Here is a 22,724-nt window from a genome sequence, read left to right as displayed (position 1 = left end):
AAAATGAACATTTATTATATACTGTACAGTAGTTGTCATCACAAATCAGCATAACCAGACAAACTGTGAATCCTATCAAGAATTTCTTGTTGCTACCGTTATTTCCATGTACAACTGGTATGTACATTTACCAATCCTGCATGCTCTGGTGTTCTGTTTGGCAGGCGCTGGGCATGCTTCCAAACAAAAACTTTACTAGGTCTTACTTTCGGGGGAGGCCTTATATTTAGCAATTCAGCAAAACTTCTACTAGGTCTTATTTTTCGGGGATGTCTTATTTTCGGGGAAACAGGGTAGCTACAGGGAGCGGACAATCCTCCTGCTGCAGCAGCTCCACTGGCTGCCAGTTTCTTACCAGGCACAATTCAAAGTGCTGGTTATTACCTTTAAAGCCCTAGACAGTTCAGGTCCAGGCTATCTGGCTGACCGCATCTCCTTGTACAAACCTGCCTGGGCCCTGAGATCTTCAGGAGAGGCCATTCTCTCAGTCCCACCTCCACCTCAAGCTCAATTGATGGGAATGAGAGAGGGGACCTTCTCAGTGACTGCCCATCGATTCTGGCCCCCTCCCTGCTGTCTCCCTGCAGCAGGCTAAAACCCTATTAAGGCAGGGTTTTAAAGAAGAAGGTTTTTAAGATTGTCAAGGGCTGCTGTAATTGTATATACTTTTAATGATGTTTAATACTGTTTTAATACTTTATTTGTATATTTGAAGTTGTATTGCAATGCTTTTAGTTGTGAGCCGTTTTGAGTCTGTGTGTGGAGAGAAAAAGCAGGATATAAATATAATAATGTGGTCGAGGCTCCTTCTTTGGAGGCTTTTAAGCAGAGGCTTGATGGCCATCTATCGGAGGTGCTTTGAATTAGATTTTCCTGCTTCTTGCAAGAGGTTGGACTGGATGGTCCGTGAGGTCTCTTCCACTGAAGGTCTCTTCAGTCCTTACAGACTGTCTAATTATCTGCTCTAGAATCTTTTTTTATTATTGATATCAGATTGGTAGGGCAGTAATTGTTGAGGTCCTCTTTGTTTCCATTTTTGAACATGAGGACATTTGCCTTCCTCCAGTCTACTGAGACTTCTCCTGTTCTCCAGAAATTCTCAAAGTTGTTTGCAATTGGTTCTGAAATTACTTCTGTCAGTTTCTTTAATATTATTGGATGTAACTCACCTGGTCCAGGAGACTTGAGTTCATTTATATTAGCCAGATAGATATTCCTGTACTACCTCTTTACCCATTCTATGCTTTATTTCCCCTACTGCATCCTCTGCTCATCCTTAAGTTGAACACTGCTATCTTTTGGGCAGAAAACTGAGGCCAAGAATATGTTGAGCAACTCTGCCTTTTTCTTTCTCCCCTTTTCACATTTTGTCATCTTCCCAACACAATGGCCCTACTGTTTACTCGTTCTTCCAATTCTCATACTAATACATCAAGGTGGCTCAGAGTTTGAAATTTCTAAAGGCCATTCTGGCTCCTGAACCTCAAATCACTAACATTTTAAAGCAAGAGAATATCACTTTCAGACGCACATAAAATTTCTTGATGTAACTTACTTGATTCATTTCTAGCAACATGTCTTTGGAGGAAATCAACTATCTGCGCCAAAGCCTTCTTGTTACAGTGTGTTGACAGCTCTTCATTACATTCATAACACCTAAAATAAGCATTTCATTATTGTAATAACTAATCTCAAGACAACAAGCAAATTCTTATTGTACTAATTCAAGGACTTTGATTTCTTATCTTACAAGAAGGACACAGGAGCTACCATTGCATGAACTGTATTTTACAACCGCTTATATGAATTACATCATACAATTGCTATAAAACAACAAGTATCTGAGGTGATGGTCCCTGGACTAGTAACAACCCCTTGCAAGTTCCCAGAAAAGAAAATAATAACTGCATCCCCCATATCAGATACATAGAGAAGAACTGTCTTAGGGAATTTTGGAGCTTAAAATTACACATTTTAGAATATTCAAACTACATTTCCACATCCACCCCCATATGTGTGTGTGTGAGAGAGAGATACAATGTCTTTTTACACTAAAGTAACATTTACCGTATTGGCATATTACGTGTCAATTTGCTTGCCATACTAAACTATAGTGAACAATGAGGGTCTCAGGAGCAAAATGGGGCATATGGAAATTATAATCAGATCTCCCAAACCTGTTCCTTTAGCTGAAAGTAACTGTGGAAAGACGGTATTTTGCACAAGGTCCACATTGCTGACAACTTTTAAAAACAATTCCTCCCACACTATTTGCACAAGTTAAATTCTATCCAAGTAGCTTGGGGTTGGAGGGTGAAAGTAAGATTTTTTTATTCAGTACATAAAACTCAGTGGAAGAAAGGGTAAATATATCTATGTCCACTCAATTATTTCACTTAATGCTGCTTCACACCAAAAGGGTAGTTGGTAGCTAGACCAGATTATAAATCTGTGAATGAATTGATCACAATCTCCCATGTCTTGTCTACTTTTGCAGAAGCTGAATTAGTGCTAGGAGATCTCTGGTAAATCAGCTTTAACCAAAGCATAGAAAATATTTTCCTGCTGGAGTCACTGGAAACAACACAAAGTTATGGGAGAGATGGAAGGGGCTCTACTCTTCCACCCTACAAATACAACAATGCATTTCTCTCATACGGCACAAATGCCTAGGATAGGAATCAGAGGCTGATATCTATGTTTAAGTTAGAGTCATATTCTAGAGATAAACATAAGTCAATGTGGATAAAGTGCACATTGAAAAAAGTGCAGTTCTCTAAAGTCACTCTTGTGACTCTTCTAACACTCCCAAAGCCCCCTTGAGTGGCTTTTTAGCCTGGACATAATGAAGCTCACTAGCTTTTTAGGGTTCATTCTATAGCTGTCAAGAACAACAGCAACAACAACAACAATAATAATACAATTGTAGCTCAAGGCAGGATACAACACAATTAAAACAGACAGATATACTGGACATATGGTCCAATACAGAATAGCTGTTGATCATGTAGAACCATATTATAGTTAACTATTCATTGAACCATCACAGACCTACTATAGAGGTGCTGCAGCCATTCTGTGCCATTCTGTGTGAAATCATAGAAGCATCTTGCTATGTCCCTGCAGACAGATGCAAAATGACCATAGTATCTACTGAGGACTGCAGAGTTTGTCTGGAGGTATCACTAGATGATATACCAGAATTTTTTTGCTTCTGGCCTCAATGACATAGTTAAAACATGTATTGTCTATTTCCACCACCCAACATGAACACAGTATGGCTGGGGGTACTGGCTGCAGTAACTCTGAGCTAGGTCTGAGGAGAAGCTTTAATCAGCGTAGAGAGAGGAAGGGAATAACAACTTCCACAGCAACCAAAAACAGATATATATAGACATAAAACAAACCAATATTGGCATATGCACTAACAGAATGCCAGTTGTCAGTTGGCTGCAGTTACATCTGCACATGCCGAGATATGGCATAATCTCCCAATTTCCAGGGGTTTTTTAAAAGACAAAAGCAAATCCTTCTAGAAGCCAAGTTATAAAACAGAATAAGTAGCCATTAATATGCCCATTTTAATTTTTATTTATTTGTTCAGGTAAACAACCAGCTTATTCCCATAGCCTATCCAATAAATGGATATCCAATATTGGTTGTTCATGTGTAGTTTATTAGGGAAAGATGCAGTTATTATAATTATGTGTGTATAAATTAACTGCAACCCCCACATGTAAACCACTTCCACAATCCATTTCAAGACTCTGGCCAGGAAGATTTCATGCCCAATAGCAAGACAGCCTTCTCTTTGTTTTTACAATATTTTTACTGTTGGGAAAATCTAGAACAAGAAAAGTGTATATATTATTTCTGACTTCTGAGTTTGCAAAATAAAAGTATGTTGCTGTTTTCTTTGGGCCAACACAGCTATTTATCTTCTTTCACAAACACAGGCGGTCTCCAACTAAATAAAACAAAAATGTACTTACCATACAATCCATGTGCTGAGATTGATTACAATGCAATGAGGTTCTACCTGTGCTGTTTGGAAATGCTTTAGAGAGTGCTGGCCTTCTGAGTTTTGACTGCAGCCCTAAGCGACATGAAATAGATGTTAAACTAAAAGGTAAAGGTAAAGGTTTCCCCTGACGTTAAGTCCAGTCATGTCTGACTCTGGGGGTTGGTGCTCATCTCTATTTCTAAGCCAAAGAGCCGGCGTTGTCCGTAGACACCTCCAAGGTCATGTGGCTGGCATGACTGCATGGAGCGCCGTTACCTTCCCGCCAGAGCGGTACCTATTGATCTACTCACATTGGCATGTTTTCGAACTGCTAGGTTAGCAGGAGCTGGAGCTAACAGCAGCCGCTCACTCCGCTCCCGGGGTTTGAACCTGGGATCTTTCGGTCTCCAGCTCAGTGCTTTAGCGCACTTCGCCACCGGGGCTCCATAGATGTTAAACTACAGCTGTCTAAACTGTCATACACTTCAGCACAATTAGCAATTTAAAAATTCCATAACACAATTTAGTTAGAAATTTCAATAAGCAAGACATATCAATTCACATTTGTCTTTTTGCTTTATCTGGGATAACTTGTCGTTCCCCCCCCCACACACACACACACACACACACAAAACGCACAATACAGACAGTTCCCAAGTTACGAACAAGTTAGCTTCTGCAGGTCTGTTCTTAAGTTGAATGTGTATGTTAGTCAGAACAGGGACATTTCTTAAGTGTAACTCCAGATAGATAGATAGATAGATAGATAGATAGATAGATAGATAGATAGATAGATAGATAGATAGATAGACGTCGCTTTGGATAACATAGGGAAGGGTTAAAATGCCTGCGGTGTTTGTTTTGCTATCTGTACTCCTGTTCAGAAGATTTCACCTCACTTTCTGTCCGTGTGATAACTGAATTTTGAAAAAATGTGGCTTGTTGTGGAAATAGGAATAAATAAAGCTTCAGTGGAGACACCTTTTCCCCATGATAACTCTTTTAAGAGTGAATTTCCCTTCCTAGGGGTAGATTTCTCTCATTTCCTGTTGTCTCACTTCTGTTCTTAACTGTGAGTTATTGTAAGTCAGATGTTTGTAACTTGGGGACTGCCTGTACACTGCATATACACCGTTTGTTGTAGTTGAGTCTGCTGGCAATATTACAAACGGTAGTAGAAGTACTAGTAGGAGGGAAAGGGGTAATCTTGAACAGGTGCCAGATGAAGAACAGCAAAGGAAACAGATCCGGGAGATACTTATGGCACCTTCTGAGAAAGTCACGTTTGGCTGGACTAGGGCACAAGAAATAAGGGATATGTGTGCAGAGCCAACTTCTAGTGGTACGTTTGTGGGGTTTTCAGGACAGGAGGATTGGCAAACAGCTGATACACCAGGGTCATGGGGAAACCTAAGTCTTGATAGGAGATGTAGGAACTGGAGGGATGAGAACCGGGATTCACATGTGATGACAGGAACAGCTGTGGGAGATGACGATGGGGTAGAGGCCAGCTCATCTTCAGATAATGATGTGTAAGTTAAAAGTAGGGTCTGAAATGGGGATCCTTTGCAGAAGGCAAAGTGTCGTTTTGGCGTAGGTTTGTCGCTGCCTGTTTTTCCTGTTGGGCTTTGGGTCCTGGCTCTACAGCTTGGCGTTCCTGGTTCCTGTGATTCTTGGATTTGGACTGGACTATCGTGAGTGTGCTTTTCTCCCTTCCTGGACCTTTGGACTGGCGACTTCAGCTCTGTTTGATGACCTTCGGTAACAATGTTTGGATTGGCTTTTCATGGATGCAGCTTTCTCCCTTCCTGGCTTTGGATTGACTTGACTTCGGCTCCGGTTACCCACTTCGGAAAACTACCTTTGGATTGGCTATCGTGAGTGCGGCTTTCCCTTGTTCCTGGCTCCTGGTTTGACTCAACAGCAGTTTGTGTAAACACCTTGAAGACGACATTAGTTTGGACCTTCTTTTCTGCTGTTTTTTGAACTTTGACTGGTTTTGTTTACTTTCTGTGTGCTGTCTTCCAGGAAGCCTGTTACAGCGCTGTTTGCTGCCAATTCTATTGACTGTGTTTTAATCCGGATTATCCATCCATTTAATCCGGATTATTTTCCGTTCTTCTTTTTGAGCCCAGTTTGGGCTAAAACTTTGAGTTTTGGTCAGAGACACTGCAGTTAAGTGTCTCTGAGCCTGTTTTTGAGTTGCAATAAATCTTTTGTTAAGACTGAGTATTGTGTGTGTGGCTCTTTAAGGCGCCTATGTTCCGACACCGTTCCCATAAAAGCCAACAAATTCCTCCTTACACATATTTAATACCTCAATGAGAGATAATCAGCGTCACAGATATATCATTCAACCCATCCTAACTCTCTGCACCTCAAAAACATGGAGCTTCAAGTTCTGCATAACTAACTAACTTGCTGTTCTATAGGTTTCCACTAAGTGAGCAACTTTTCCACAAAATAGCCAGATTCATATAACCAAGAGAAAATAAGATGCTGGATGTTTCTTATCATGAAATGATAGTATAGTGACCCCATCAGGGTTAGCCTTTGAGTGATGCTTATTGGTACATTCCTGAAGTTTCATAAAGTTAATGAGATGCAGCATAATACTAGATCAGTAAAATCAGAAGTTTATTTACCTGAATGCCACATTTCAGGCAGAGCCATATGTCAGAAGGCATTACGGGCTCACCATCACATATTCTTCTTTCCTTCAAGCACTCTGTACATACTAACCAAAGATTTTGAGCTACTGTCCTCTTCACGTTATGCACATCTACTGCCTGACTTACATGCTGGCACGTAAGGCCTACAAAAGAAGTTTTAAAAGTCTAAAATCTCTAAGGCAGACATTTGGTAAGTATTATGTCTAACATCCTGTTCAGTATTGACGAGACAGTAAGCCAGATATACTATCACATAATTTTAAGAGAGAACATTTCTGATAATTATTGGCCAAACAAGACTCCCGCCCCCCGCCTCCAAATTCCCCCCTTTAAGCCAGGCAATACTTCAGCTGAAATATTTCCAAGGTGTTGCAGACTGGAGCGCTAGGAAATAATTGCTGCTTGCAATACACAATGAGATATATTGAGAGAAGCAGTTGCAGCAGGACCCTAAAGGATCTCTCCAGATACCTGTTTCAATATAACTTGCTACCAGGAAAACACTGCTGTCATCATTCTCTGTTTCCCTCATTTGGAAACAGTTTGGTTGGGTACTGCCTGGCTTAAGAGATAAGATGTGGGGGTGGCATTGTGATAAGTAGTCATGATGACAGAACTCCATTACTGTAGCTACTTGTGACAATGCTGGATCTTGGCCTATATTTTTAACTTAGGAATATGGCGCAGACCACAGGGCAATGTGAATGTCATTTAAAATCTCCTATTCTACAAAATATGTGTACCTTTCAGAGTATTATTAACAATAGTGATCACAGCTGAAGTTGTGGATGTTGTATAAGTTTCTGCATCTTCCCCTCTATCTTTTAAAAAAGAAAAATGCCATACTCCCAAAACTTTATGTGTTCTTTTCTCCTCCCCTCCCCTGGGCATACATTTTTTATAGATTGTCTCCATTAATTTAATTATTTTCATCCCAATCCATTACAAATACATATGAAGTATGACCCACTTATCCACAGACTCATTATCCAAAAATATTTCTGCCAGAAGTGTTTGTGGGCCTCTCTTGGTCCTCTAGTTGTGATTCTATGATATTCTTCTGATTCAAGCATTCCACAAAATAGCACTAGAGAAACTAGAGGGGCCCACAAATGAAAGTTTTTGTGGGCCTCTCTAGGTCTGTTTCTAACCCACGTACAGTCAAAATATAAGCTTCGCTATTAACCATAATTTCAAGTATACACATAAGAGTCCTGGAAGGTATTGCAGCAGACACAGGATTGTAATATAGTTCTGCAAGTTTATAACTCTCCCAAGACTTTTCTAAGGCTAAGATCAAAGCATACATGATCAGGGCTTAAATGCAACCAACACTGTCACTGACATACTCCAATTAAATTAGAAACATACATGCTTTTCAATGGCCCATATTTACAAGAGCATGGTGGATAATGGTGTATCCTCATTTGTTGATCACTAGGCTCACAAAACATTAAACACAGCATCTTAAAATGTAAGTAGCTACCAAATACCCAGATTGGCTATGATTATGGCATAACTTTCATACCTGCTATATCATCGGAAGAGTCTTCATCCTGTGGATGATTTGACTTTTTGTGCCTCTTACTTCTGTCAGAGACTACTCTTGATGGATCTTTTACCCGCATCGATTATTTACTGGAAAAAAGAAACAAGTGAGACACAATAATATAATAATATGTGATTTCTATAAGTAACTCTTAAAATATTGCATTATGATCATGGATAAACAAAACAGTTCTAATCTCAGCTCAAAGAGGCCAGAGACTTCCCTGGCAGTAACTCTTCCCACTGTCACAGCAGCTCCCAACAACTTTAAGTTGCACTTGTGTACTATGCCACATCTTTTAAGTATCACACTGTACAATGACAAAGAAGTCTGCCAGAAACAGAGGAACTTATTAAGTAACCTGAGATCTTTGGTTGAAACAATATTAGAATGCCATAAAAATAGCCAGCTGGTAGTATTATCCAGGCAAGCAGCAAGTCATCTCTTCCCTCAATATTCAACTACGACTTACATCTCAATTACATTCTATTCCATCCTTCTTTCACAAAATGCAGGGTAATAGGCACCGTTTCCTCCCAACCATTCCATCCCAACAACTGGTTGAGAGGGAAAATGAATGAACTGAGTAAGTTATCATGTCATAAATAGTAACATAGCTTCATGTCCAATGAGAATTTGAATCAAGATACCCCAACTCCAAATGCAAAGCTTTCACTATTATATTGAAGACCAGGTTAAGAGGATTATTTAAGCTGTTGTCTATTTTATCAAGCAATGATTGCCAAACATTTATACTCATGGCTTTTCTGGACAAAGCTAGATTGCAGATCACAAACCACAAAAACAGCAGGAGTTGCTTCCTCCTCATTCTAAGAATAACATACTTCATACGAGTGGCATGTAGATGCATTTTGTAACTACCTGTGGCATTTTTGATGTCCAGAGATAGCTAGCCTGTCATCCAATTACAGGCAGGACCACATTCATCATGACTAGCTATGGACAATTTCATCAATCAGCAGATCATGTTTCAGCACAGTGACAGCTCTGAAAGCCTTTCAAGAGAACAAGCACTTAATGCTTCCTAGAGCAGTAAAACAACCAGAACTACAGACTGGTAGTGGCAGCAACACTTCTTTCATCCCCAACTGTCATCTGAAATTCTCAGTGTGTCACAAACTTCACCTCTTGCACAAGAGGATGAGTACATACAATGAGTACCTCATGTGGAACCTGAACAGTTTCAAGAAGGTTGTGTCCATGATTAGTTGACATTGTCCTGTAGGATTCAGCAAAAATCTAATAATGACACCATGTTCAGATGTCAACATATCTAGTCAACGTTTCCAAGGGAATTCATGTAGACATAATACAGCCAATAAAATTCCCAGAGGGAGCAGAAGTAGTGCCTCAGGACCACTTGTACTTTTCCTCTGTAAAGTATAAGTGTATCCACTGAAGCACACATACCTAATCCATTTAACTGGTCCAAAAAGATACCATATAATCAGTGGTATCAACAACTGCTGTGATGTCTGGTAGAATCAGTGAGGTCAAACTACCACCATCAGCAAAGGTCAGCCCTAAAGCAACCAAGCTAGTCTCCATCTCAGACCCTTGTTAGAAATCAGATAGATTATCTTGGTTCCATTTCATAAGCATCTGGAGCTGGCCCACCAGTGTCTATTCTGCTACTTTGGGTAGAAATGCCAACTTGAAGGCATCCTCAATGGCCCAAAGGAACTAGAGATGGCTTCTTCCTTAAATGTCTTACTATTTTATTTCAAAGAAGGTGAAGCATACCTTTCTCATTGCAAGCTTTGGCCGCATTCAAATCTGAGGCTGCTTTGACTGATTCTGATTCTTTATCACTGATCTCAAATGACAAGGATTAAAGGGACAATACAACATGGAGTGAATCACGTGTCAGTAATTACTATTAATTAACAAACAAACGTTGTTGTAAGGAGCTGTCAGGACTCGAACTGTGTTCTCATTCCATTCATTTTCAGCATCTGGGCTGCAGATAGGCCCTGGACGATGCCAACTACCCAAGCTGGCAACAAGATATTCCTGGACGAAGGAGGACTTTAAGATAGTTTCTAGACAATACACTGGCAATATAACACAAGTTTCTAAAAAGGGATCCAGGTGATCCAGAAAAAACATACCATTAACCTTGTTGTTGTTTCCAGCTACATTGGTGGAAGAATTAAAAATAAAAGGCATTTCCTTTTTTAAAAAAACAAAGCACTTTCAGCCCATATCACTGTCCATGACTCTTTTAATGTAATTACGTAGAAATTGTGACTCAATCCATAGAAATATTTCACATTGATGGTGATATATTATTTCAACAGCCGAAGTCACAGAATATATCTCAAGTTCTATCTATACACAAAGAAAAAATTACTTCCTGGACTGATAGAAAAGGTTCATCTACTCCATTAGTAAAAGCTAGTAAAAACATAACCACCTGGAATACAGAAAGCATTCCTCAATTTGCCATTCACTTAGTTTTAAAGTTGTGTGTCAGGATAGATCAGAAAAAGAAGAGCCCAGGTCTTCATCCAGGCCTGTAGCCGGGGGGGGGGGGGGGGGGGGGTGTTTAAGGGTTCAACCCTCCCTGCTGGCAATGTTTCAAATTTTAAAAAAAACCTAGTTTACTCATGAATTGGTAATTCATGAGTAAACCAGGTTTTTTTTAACCTGAAACGTTTGGGGGGGGGGGGGTTGAACCCTCAACCTCCCCCCTTCTGGCCACAGGCCTGGCTTCATCCCATATAGAGTTCAAAACTGACTTCTGGAAGGTTTGCCACAGAGTAGATTGAAAACCACAGTATCCACTTTGCTATTTAAGAGAACACTCAACCAGTCTATACAGTTTACACATTATCAGAACTCCAATGTGTTTTCCGAGCAAAATGCAATGACCATGTGAAAGCTGCAAAACAGCAAAATTAGTGGTTGACTGCGAGTGCTAAATTTGTGTACATATTTAAAATAGTTTTATTCTACAAGCCCAAGGCCATGACAAAAAGGCACAAGATGCACAGCATAGTACCCTCAGAACAAACAGGAAACCAAAGGTAACAAATTCGTGTACGTTTCACTACTGTTCAGTTTTCTTCATCATTAATATATTCAAGAAACCTTCTAAGAATTAAAGGGTATGGTGACAAAGAAAAAAATCCTTGCTTGGTAACTTCACTTCATGATCTAGTTTATAAGTTGCTTTTATGGTCAAAGAACCTGCAGAGCTTGGAAATAATGTGTTTGGATATGTGGCTCTGGTATAGCCTAGGGGGAATATATATACATCACCAGACAAGGAGGTAGGATGTCAGCCTGATGGAATGATTAGAACTGTTTCCCAGGAAGCCAGTGACTAACTGCCAAGAGTGTAATGTTACATCATTTTTCCTCCACATAGCAGGCTGCCCCAGTTTGTTCTTCATGACACATGTCAATCTCAAACCAAGGACAAGTTGCTCTACTTTGGACACTACCAGCAAAACCCAAGAGACAGATGGTGTGCTGCTACACCACTTAAGGGGAAACTAATTTAGAGAATACCAGCTTTGCAATATTTCCTGAAGAAATCTGACAAAATCTTTACAAGTCAAGTAAATTATAGGGAAACTTCACAAGTCAACAACACAGCGTACTAGTGAGCAAAAATGTTGCCTCCATTTTGTAGTAAAAAGACAAGCTTTTAGGATGTTAACTTATAACAACTAGCTCCAAAAATGTGAAGCATTTATCTCACTGCAACTGCACAGAATTAACTGATACTCAAGCTGAGAATGTCCCACTTGCATTGGAAACAGCTAAACAAACCATGGAGCCTGCCTCCAAAATTGGTGTATTAGAATCACAGAATCATATATAGCATTATTTGTAACCAGGCAATCTTTATTCATTTTTTTCTTCCTTAACAAACCAGAGAAAGAAGCTGAGAACAAATTTTGTATTTTTATCAAGGTTTAATGGAAGCTGCCAAGCACACAAAAAAACTGCTTGGACCCTAGAGACCAGAGTTTAATCTCTTGCTCAGGTATGGAAATCCAGTGGGTTCCCTTGGGTATGTCACACTCTCTCAGCTCCAGAAAATCCTGGTTTATTTACATGTTTTCACTGCACATCCAAGTGCCCAAGCAGCATTCCATTCATTCATAACAATCCACACTTCTACAGAACTTTACTTCTGATGGAATGCAAACACACCCTTTGTAATCAAAATTACAGTTTGAGTGCTGATGCACCAAACAATTATGCTCTGTACTATCCATTAAGCTTTTAATTTTAATGCTACTTCTTTCAGCAGAAGATTTGGCTGGACACTAAGTTACCAGATGCTAGGGATGCATCTACCATGTAGAATTAATGCAGTATGACTGTACTTTTTATCTTTTGTTATTTTATTTTATTTGATTGTTATAAATGTTGATGTAATTTGTATTTTATGTGTTTTATGGCACTATTATGACCTTTCTGTAAATCGCCCCAAGTCTCTTCTGGGAGATGATGGCGGGATATAAATAAAGTTGTTATTATTATTATTTAACTGTCATGGCTCAAAGCTATGGAATCTTGGGATTTGTAGTTTGGGGAGGCACCAATACTCTTTGGCAGAGAAGACTAAAGACCTTGTAAAACTACAACTCCCATGACTCTGTGACATTGAGCCATGGCAGTTAACATAGTGTCATATTGCATTGATTCTACAGTACAGATGCGCCCTAGGTGACTAATGAAATCAATTAGCCTTGAGTTAGTCTGATTACTTTGTCAATCAATTTCAATTGCATCAGGTTACAATCAACGTAAGGTTTGTTTCAGGTGAGGCTTTTTGTGCAATTGCTTTGCCTCATTCAAAGCATTTTATGGTCAGGAGGGCATTTATAACTATCCCGTGTGTTCTCCTGATTCTTCTATTAAAACATATTATGGACTAAATGACGGGATAGTTTCAGAGTCCTTTCATCTGGTTGCATTAGGAGCTGTCCACTTGGAAGCACTGCTTCTCTGTATCCAGGTCACTGTATTTACATACAGTAGAGTCTCACTTATCCAACATAAACGGGCTGGCAGAATGTTGGATAAGCAAATATGTTGGATAATAAGGAGGGATTAAGGAAAACCCTATTAAACATCAAATTAGGTTATGATTTTACAAATTAAGCACCAAAACATCATGTTATACAACAAATTTGACAGAAAAAGTAGTTCATTACAAAATAATGCTATGTAGTAATTACTGTATTTAAGAATTTAGCACCAAAATATCATGATTTATTGAAAACATCGACTACAAAAATGTGTTGGATAATCCAGAACGTTGGATAAGCGAGTGTTGGATAAGTGAGACTCTACTGTACCACATTCAGGCATATATGTCTCTGACAGTTGCAATAAAAAGAATAAACAAGTATAGCTACCCAGAATAGACATTTTCAAAAGAAGCAATTCAGTCTCTTCTGCCTATGCTTCTTATTTACTGCGTATCCATTTTGCCCCATGTTTTGGAGTTATGTTGCAACCACATTGAGTTGCTTGTCTACTATTTTTTAACTACCGTATTCTGCTATAGGCCTTTATTTGACAGCTTGTCACATGCGAAAACTGCATGTAATCAAAGGGAAGATGGATACCCAAATACTAGCAAAAATCTGTTATTGCATACATGCAATGTGGAATTTCTTTTAGCTCCAAGAAAATTAATGAAAACCAGGCAGAGACTACTAAAGTCACTTTACAATTATGTGTTAATGTCACAGTTGCAGAAAAAAAAAGTGAACTAGTGTTCCGATTCCATACAAAACAGCTTCTCGTGTTTTGAGAGAGACCGACAATGTTGATCAACAGATCAGGATTTCAAAACGCTTTCCAAGAATTTATTTTGATTTAGAAGGAAAGGGATAGCCGCATGCTGTTATCTATAAATATACTTTCTGCTGTGCCCTTCACCTTCCAACACTGAGATATGTGGCAAAGGGCAAGGCACAAATGCTCTAAGGGTCTACTGATATAACCTGAAGTGACAAGGCAGATAGGTTGGAGTTCGTAAAGTTGTTATACTTTTTACTGAACCGGTTCTAATAATCGATATGTAGGAATTAACTGCTATTACGTAGTAGAAATCTATGAGATGCAAGACAGGCAATAATTCATCAATGCTGATAGTTTGTAAACACGGCAAAGGTGTTGTTTTCTTTTAAATTGTTTAGCCCTAGCCAATACAATAAATGGAGAGCAATGCTGGGAGTAGTGATTCATCAATATCTGGAAGCTACATATTTCCTACTCCTGCCTTGCATATTAGATAAGTTTTCATTCACAGAAGGCTGTCTAATCAGAGCTCTGCTTACAGATTTTGTTCTATGAACCATCTTAGAAGAACTCTCTACTTGTTCTTAGTATTCAAATGAACAATTAGAGCACTAATTTATTATTTATTTCATTTATATACTGCTTTTCTCACCCCTAGGGGGACTCAAAGTTGTTTTCAACATTATAAATGGCAAAGATACAATGCCTCACATCCATATATAAACATTAGGTAAAGGTAAAGGTTTCCCCTGACGTTAAGTCCAGTCATGTCTGACTCTGGGGGTTGGTGCTCATCTCCATTTCTAAGCCGAAGAGCCGGCGTTGTCCATAGACACCTCCAAGGTCATGTGGGTAGCATGACTGCATGGAGCGCCGTTACCTTCCCACTGGAGCGGTACCTATTGATCTACTCACATTTGCATGTTTTCTGACTGCTAGGTTGTCAGGAGCTGGGGCTAACAGCGGGCACTCATTCCGCTCCCAGGATTTGAACCTGGGACCTTTAGGTCCCAGGTTTAGATGTGTATAAACATTACACATCTAAAAACATTACACATCTAAAAACAATCACATATATCCACAAATTAAATCATTAACAACTATACAAGTAACAGATTCAAAAATATATTCCTCCTCACTGAGGACTCTGTTTTCACATTTTATATTCTCGGGGACCAATAAAAGGACCTAGCTTACATGATCTTATCCATGTGCATATGGAAGTGCATCCCACAATAATCCATGAGGCTTCTGCACATGTTTGACATCACTTTAGCTGCCATGGCTCAATGCTATGGAATAATGGGAATTGTAGTTTTACCAAGTGTCTGGCCTTCTCTGCCAGAAAGTGCTGGTACCTCACCAAACTGTAACTCCCATGATTCTATAGCATGGCAGTCAAAGTGATGTCAAACTGCATTAATGCAACAGTGTAGATACACCCTTGGATTCAAAGTGGTGGTGCATGGGCTAGTACGAGTGAAAGAGCCACCATCTCCTCATGAGTGTAGACTTTTCAGGAAAGAAAGGTAGGTCACAATTATGGTTCTAGACTCTGGCACTGACAGCACCGTCACTAAGGCCCCATCTACACTGACCATTTAATGCCGTTTCAAACCAGTACTGAAGAAAATGTTTTAGCTGTGCAGATGACTACATAGGAAATGCTGGAAACTATTTGAGGCCCAGATGGTGATTACACAAACCACAGACTTCTGGAATACATTAAGGGCTTTCTTTTGCAGGAGTTTGTTGTCTGACTGAAACAGTTTAAAGCTAACTAGCTTTGAACTGCGTTAAATGGTCAGTGTTGATGGGGCCTGAGATGGTGCAGGGGGTGCAAACCACACCGGATTACCCTATAAGATGATGTGACTGTCTATACATTTGTTGTGCGGTGTTTCTACAGAAAAGCATTACTTGTATGTAAAAAAATCCCTGTAGCTAGATATAATCACAAAGCCCAGCTTACTATATCATATACAACAAAACTACAACTCTATACTAATACATCTTTCAAAGCCTCTTAAGTGCATGCGCTCCACTCAGAGCTGCCATCATTACCCAATTACAATGATCCTTTGAATCATGTGGTTTCACCTGAAAAGGATGGTAAAAACATCAAAAACATCCGGGCATCTCCTGTCATTGCAGAGGGCCAATTCTCTCAGTTTCTCAAGTTGTTCCTGACACAAAAAATCTGGAAAATGCTCCTGACACAAAAAACCCCTGAAAAATGCTACAAGCACACACTACTGTCTTCATTGCTGGTGGCTTCTTACAGTCTCTGACTATGACACATTTCCTGGTATTTTAGTTACAACGTTGTGTTAGTATCTGGTACTAAAGTCCCAATTAGTAACAGGCCCTACCCACAGTGCTGGACACACACTGGACTTGGTTTTTTGTCAAGGATGGGAGGAAGGTGGCGGTGTGGAGGAGCTTACCATCACTCCGTTGCCATGGACCGACCATCACCTGATCAGGTTTAGACTAACTGCGCCCCCTAACCTCTGCAGGGGTGGAGGACCTATTAAAATGGTCCGCCCCAGGAGGCTTATGGATCCAGAAGGATTCCTGACGGCTCTTGGGGATTTTCCCGCCTCCTCGGTAGGTGATCCTGTTGATGCTCTGGTCTCTCTCTGGAATGGGAAGATGACCAGGGCAATAGACACGATTGCTCCGGAACGTCCCCTCTTGAGTAACCGAGCTAAACCAGCTCCTTGGTTTACAAAGGAGCTGGCAGCGGTGACACGAAAGAAGAGGAAACTAGAGTGTGTGTGGCGATTGGAGCTTAGCGAATCAGACCGAGCACGGCTATGCTCCTATTTTAGGACATATGCTGTGGCAATAAAAGCCGCAAGGAAAGCATACCTTGCAGCCAATATTGCATATGCAAAGAACCGTCCGGAGGAGCTGTTTCGGGTTGTCAGAGGGTTGTTAAATCCCACCATTCAAGGTGGGATCCCTGACAACTCGACAGCCCGCTGTGAAGCATTTGCTCGGTTCTTTGTAGACAAAGTCGCTCTTGATCCACTCTGACTTTGACGCCATATTAATGGCAGACTCTGAGGATGTAGCACGAGCATCTGCTTGTCCAGTTTTGATGGATTCATTTCAATTGGTTGAGCTCGAGGATGTGGACAAGATCCTTGGAGAGGCGAGACCAACCACATGCATCCTAGACCCCTGCCCATCCTGGCTGGTGAGGGAAGCCAGAGGGGGTTTTGCCGAGTGGGTGAAGGTGGTGGTGAATGCCTCCTTCCGGGAAGGCAAATTTTCCAGCAAGCCTAAAAACGGCTGTGATCAAACCGCTGTTGAAGAAGCCATCACTAGACCCCACTCAATTCGGTAACTTTCAGCCTATTTCCAATCTCCCCTTTCTGGGCAAAGTCATGGAACGTGTGGTTGCCTCACAACTCCAGGCATTCTTGGAGGACACTGATTTTCTAGATCCGGTGCAGTCTGGCTTTAGGCCGGGGCATGGTACTGAGACAGCCTTGGTTGCCTTAGTCAATGATCTTCGCCGGGAACTGGACAGGGGGAGTGTGTCCCTGCTGGTTCTGCTGGACCTCACAGCGGCCTTCGATACTGTTGACCACAGTATCCTTCTGGGATGCCTCGCAGGGATGGGGCTTGGAGGTACTGCTTTGCAGTGGCTCCACTCATTCCTGGAAGATCGGTCCCAGATGGTGTCACTGGGGGACTCCTGCTTGGCCCCACAACCGTTGACTTGTGGGGTTCTGTACTGTCCCCCATGTTGTTCAACATATACATGAAGCCACTGGGCGAGATCATCAGAAGTTTCGGAGTGCGGTGTTATCTCTATGCAGATGATGTCCAACTCTGTCACTCCTTCCCACCTGTCACTAAGGAGGCTGTCCAGGTCCTGAACCGGTGCTTGGCAGCTGTGTCGGACTGGATGAGGGCCAACAAATTGAAACTGAATCCAGACAAGACAGAGGTCAGTTGGAAGGCTGAACAGGGCATAGGGTTACAGCCTGTGCTGGATGGGGTCACACTCCCCCTGAAGGCGCAGGTTCGCAGTCTGGGGGTGATCCTAGACTCGTTGTTGAGCCTGGAACCCCAGGTCTCAGCAATGGCTAGGGGAGCCTTTGCACAGCTAAAACTTGTACGCCAGCTGCGACCGTACCTTGAGAAGCCAGACTTGGCCACAGTGGTCTATGCTCTTGTTACATCACGATTAGACTACTGCAATGCACTCTACGTGGGGCTGCCTTTGAAGGCTGTTCGGAAGCTTCAGTTAGTCCAACGGGAGCCAGCCAGGTTGTTAACCGGAGCAGTGTACAGGGAGCGCACTACTCCTCTGTTACGTCAGCTCCACTGGCTGCCGATTAGCTACCAAGCATGATTCAAAGTGCTGGCTTTAGTCTATAAAGCTCTAAACGCTTCCAGCCCAGCTTACTTATCCAAACGTGTCTCCCACTATGACCTACCACACAATTTAAGATCTTCAGGGGAGGCCCTGCTCTCGGTCCTGCTAGTCTCACAGGTGCGGCTGGCGGAGACAAAAGACAGGGCTTTATCAGTGGTGGCTCCTCGGCTGTGGAACTTCCTCCCTAGTGACATCCGGCAGGCTCCATCCCTTTTGAATTTTAGAAAGAAAGTGAAGACCTGGCTTTGTGAGCAAGCGTTCAAAGAATAAGTTTCGTGGGCTTCGACTCGGTCTGGTCTAAGGTTTATGTACAAGGTTTTGTGGATGAATGGCTCAAGTATTTTGTATTATTTTAAATCTGTTTTTAATTGCTTATGTTTTATTCTTTTGTATTGTTGTATATTGGCATCGAATTCTGCCAGTTTTGTAAGCTGCCCTGAGTCCCTTTGGGTGAGAAGGGCGGGACAGAAATGATGGAAATAAATAAATAAATAAAGGAGGATGAAAAGTTGAGTCACCCTAGTGATACTGCATAACAAAGTAAAAAAAACCCACTCCCAATGATATAAGTTAAGAAGAACATCATGGTGTAGTTGTTCATGCATTAGACTATGACTCTGAAGGCCAGGGTCCAAATCCTGCTTGGCCATGGAAATCCACGGGGTGGTCTTGGACAAGCCACTCTCTCTCAGCCTCAGAGGAAGGCAATAGCAAGTCCCACTTTGAACAAATCCATGGTTGGGTCACCATAGGTTGGAAATAATGTAAAGGTGCAGAACAAATATATTTCCTTAGCAGTTCAAATGAAAGGGATTTGGTGAATTTCTTTCTTTCCTTCCCAAATCAGGAGTGCACCTGCACTGTAAAATGATTACAGTTTGATACCACTTTAACTTCCATGGTTCAAAGCTGTAGAATCATGGGAACTATAGATTCACAAGACCTTTTGCCTTCTCTGCCAAAGAGTGTTAGTCCCTCACCAAACTACAAAATGCAGGATTTCCATAGCAGTCAGCCATGGCAGTTTAATTAGGATCACACTGCATTAATTCTACAGTGTAGATGCACCCCAGCACTGTTAGAAAAACCAAGAAGCACAGAGAGCTCTCCAGAAGACCCTTTTGTGTTACCTGGAGGCCAAAGAAAGAGCCAAAAGGAACACCTGGAGGATACATAAACACATCAAGCAGGCTGGATTGAGGGTGTGTCTTTACACCAGGCATGGGCAAACTTCGGTCCTTCTGCCGTTTTTGACTCCAACTCCCACAATTCCTAACAACCTACTGACTGTTAGGAATTGTGAATATTGTGGAGTCCAAAACACCCAGAGGGCTGAAGTGGTCTACACTGTGGAATTGATACAGTTGGACACCACTTTTGCAGCCACGCCTCAATGCTGGGGGATACTGGAATACTTGTGAGGTTCCAGCCTCTTTGGCAGATGAGGCAAAAGAATTTGTAAGGCCTCTTCCACAGTGCCATATAAATTCCAGATTGTCTGCTTTGAACTGGATTGTATGGCAGTGAAGACTCATATAATCCAGTTCAAAGCAGATAATGTGGAGTTATCTGCTTTGGTAACCACCAGTCCTCTTAATGTTCCTCCAGCAACAGCAAGAGTATCCCTCTGGACAGCTAAATCAGGAAATCCCAACTGGATGGCCCCCCACGAGGGTCTTCCTCCAGGGGCAAACCAAGAATGGGCAACTTGGAAGTCCCTGAACAGACACAGAAGCGGAGTGGGCAGATCAAAAGACAACCTGGCAAAATGGCACTACCAGAAGAATCCTTCACAATGTGTGACCATGGAGCAGAACAAACAACTCCGCATCTGTCTGCTTGCCCACTGTGCCCTGCCTCATGCACAGAGGAAGAACTGTTTAAACCTACAGACAATGCGGTCACTGTTGCCCATTTCTGGTCAAAAATTATTTAGCTGTTTGTGTTCCCTCTATTTTTATACTTATTTATGCAATGCTTTTGATACAAAATAAATAAATAATATGGATTATATGGCAGTGTAGAAGGGGCCTTTGGGCCCTTCCACACAGCCATGTAACCAGAATATCAAGGCAGATAATCCACAATAACTGTTTTGAACTGTGTTTATCTGAAGGCCCTTCCACGCAGCCATATGATCTACAATACTAAGGCAGAAAATCCCACAATATTGGCTTTGAACTGGGTTATCTGAGTCCACACTGCCATATATTCCAGTTCAAAGCAGAAAATGTGTGATTTTATTAAACTGTATGGAAGTGGTCTGAGTTATGACTTCCACGCTGCCATATAATCCAGTTCAATGTGGATTTTATACAACTGTGTGGAAGGAGCCTCAGACTACACCTTCCCTGACACTATAGCGTTAGGAATGGCGGGAGTTGGGAGTCCAAAACACCTGGAGGGCCGAAGTTTGCCTATGCCTGGTATATACTAATTCAAGGAGGTTGGACTGGCCCTTTCCATAAAGCCATAGCTCAATCCCGGGAACCAGAAAGGGCGACCCAGCAGGCTAAGCGGAAGGCCCCACTGCAAAAACAAACCCCGAACCCAAAAAAACCTCCGGGAAGGGCGAGCAAAGCGGCGCCTCCTTGGCCAAGGCCTCCCCCCCCCCTCCTCCTCCTCCCGGGCTCCCTTCCGCACTCACGGCAAGGGGCGAGAGCCTTCGCCCAGTCAACCAGCAAGGCTTGGAAGCAGCGGCGGCGGCGGCGGGAAGGGGAGGAGCAGGAAGCCCGGGAAGGCCTCCTTTTCCCCCTTCGCCTGCGGCTGGGCCTCCCTGGTCCCGCCTCCCTTGCGAGGCTGCTAGGCCAGCCGCCTTGGGGCGCATCTCCAGCTACGCTAAGGCGGTTTGACCTCACTTGAACTGCCTGCCGGGGCTCAAGGTTAGGCGATCCTGGGAGCTGTCCTTTCGCAAGCTTTCTCGGCCCAAGGGGGCTGCTGTCTCACCAAACTGCAATTCCCAGGAGCACATAACCAAAGTGGGGCCAAATGGCATTACTTCTACAGCAGGCATGGGCAAACTCCCGCCCTCCAGGTGTTTTGGACGCAACTCCCAGAAATCCCAACCAGCTTAGGAACTGCGGAAGCTGAAGTCCAAAACACCTGGAGCGAAGGCCGAAGTTGGCCCATGCCTCCCAGATGCACCCAAGGTTTCCACCACCTTGCCTTTTCCTACTTTTTATCTTGGAAATTGCAACCTTCTTCAAGCTTCCTCTAGTAATTTGTTTATCTATAATCCTGTTGCTTACTTATTGTATGTATGTTCTGAATGCAACATTCTTACCTTGCTCTGTGTTTTTCCTGAGAAGTTGGGGGAGGGGCTGCAGACCATGTGTTCCACTCAGGGATAAGCAGTGTACAGACCCCATCCGACTGCTGGGATCACAGACTTGCAAACACTTGCCTGCTGTTTTTTCTAAGAGAGATGTTATGACTGGATGGCACACAGAAACTATCGCAAACATATCTGTAACTGGGTTGTTGTATGTTTTCCAGGCTGTATGGCCATGTTCTAGAAGTATTATCTCCTGACGTTTCGCCCACATCAGGAGAGAATACTTCTAGAACATGGCCATGCAGCCCAGAAAACATACAACAACCCTGTGATCCCGGCCATAAAAGCCTTCGACAACACATATCTGTAACTGATAAAGCTGTGTACCTGTGTATGCTGTACACATGAACCTTGTGAGTAAACCAAATATGTTATGTTTATCAAAGTCTAATTTATTTTGTCTCTCTGAGTGCATAATGTTAAACAAGTTGTTTTATGGGAGAGTAGATATATTTTTGGGCACTGAAACATACTTCTGAAGAACTGATTTTTTTATGCATTGGCATATTCTCTGTTTCCTAACACATCAGAGACAATAAGTTATTCAGTCTAACGACTGAAGCAAATTGTCTTGCATAATTACATTTGGTTGTATACCACCTGAGAAGATTCTACTCAAACAGGTTTTTGGCTCTTCTCTAAAAGGCAATAAATGCCATTTTCTAAAAGGTTATAATCTCTAAAAGGTCATGTTTTTCTAAAATTTTACCAGTTGAAATTCTATTTGATTTCACTTGTCTTCAATCCACTCCTTTGTGCTTCTTGCAAATCTCCCAAAATATACAATCCTGTGCTTTTCCTTTCCATTTCTGGCAGAATAGCTTAACCATTGGTTTGTCCCATCAAGTATGAGGTCTACCCAAGGGCTGCTTGTGGTCTCTTGGTATCCAGTTTGTTAGTCGACATGCCCATTGGTTGTCTTTCGTTCATGCTTCTTTTTGCCTCATAGATTTCATTGACCATGTCACACACCCCGG

The 22,724-nt window shown here is 41.9% G+C and overlaps 1 protein-coding gene across 1 annotated transcript in view; it reads right to left on the bottom strand.

The window, feature by feature from the left end:
• Positions 1–21,302, bottom strand: part of usp45 (ubiquitin specific peptidase 45) — a 72,719-nt gene extending 51,417 nt beyond the window's left edge. The window contains exons 1-5 of the mRNA XM_008119089.3: positions 21,061–21,302; positions 8,204–8,313; positions 6,649–6,818; positions 3,993–4,096; positions 1,556–1,656 (exon numbers count right to left, since the gene is read on the bottom strand). Coding sequence (XP_008117296.2) covers positions 1,556–1,656; positions 3,993–4,096; positions 6,649–6,818; positions 8,204–8,303 — 475 coding nt within the window. The 5' untranslated portion in view covers positions 8,304–8,313; positions 21,061–21,302. The remainder of the gene's footprint in view (positions 1–1,555; positions 1,657–3,992; positions 4,097–6,648; positions 6,819–8,203; positions 8,314–21,060) is intronic.
• Between the last annotated feature and the right edge of the window lie 1,422 nt (positions 21,303–22,724).

The sequence above is a fragment of the Anolis carolinensis genome, chromosome 1 (assembly GCF_035594765.1).
Source record: "Anolis carolinensis isolate JA03-04 chromosome 1, rAnoCar3.1.pri, whole genome shotgun sequence".
Taxonomy (NCBI): domain Eukaryota; kingdom Metazoa; phylum Chordata; class Lepidosauria; order Squamata; family Dactyloidae; genus Anolis; species Anolis carolinensis.
The sequence above is the reverse complement of the archived record's forward strand: the minus strand, read 5'-3'. Positions and strand labels throughout refer to the sequence as shown.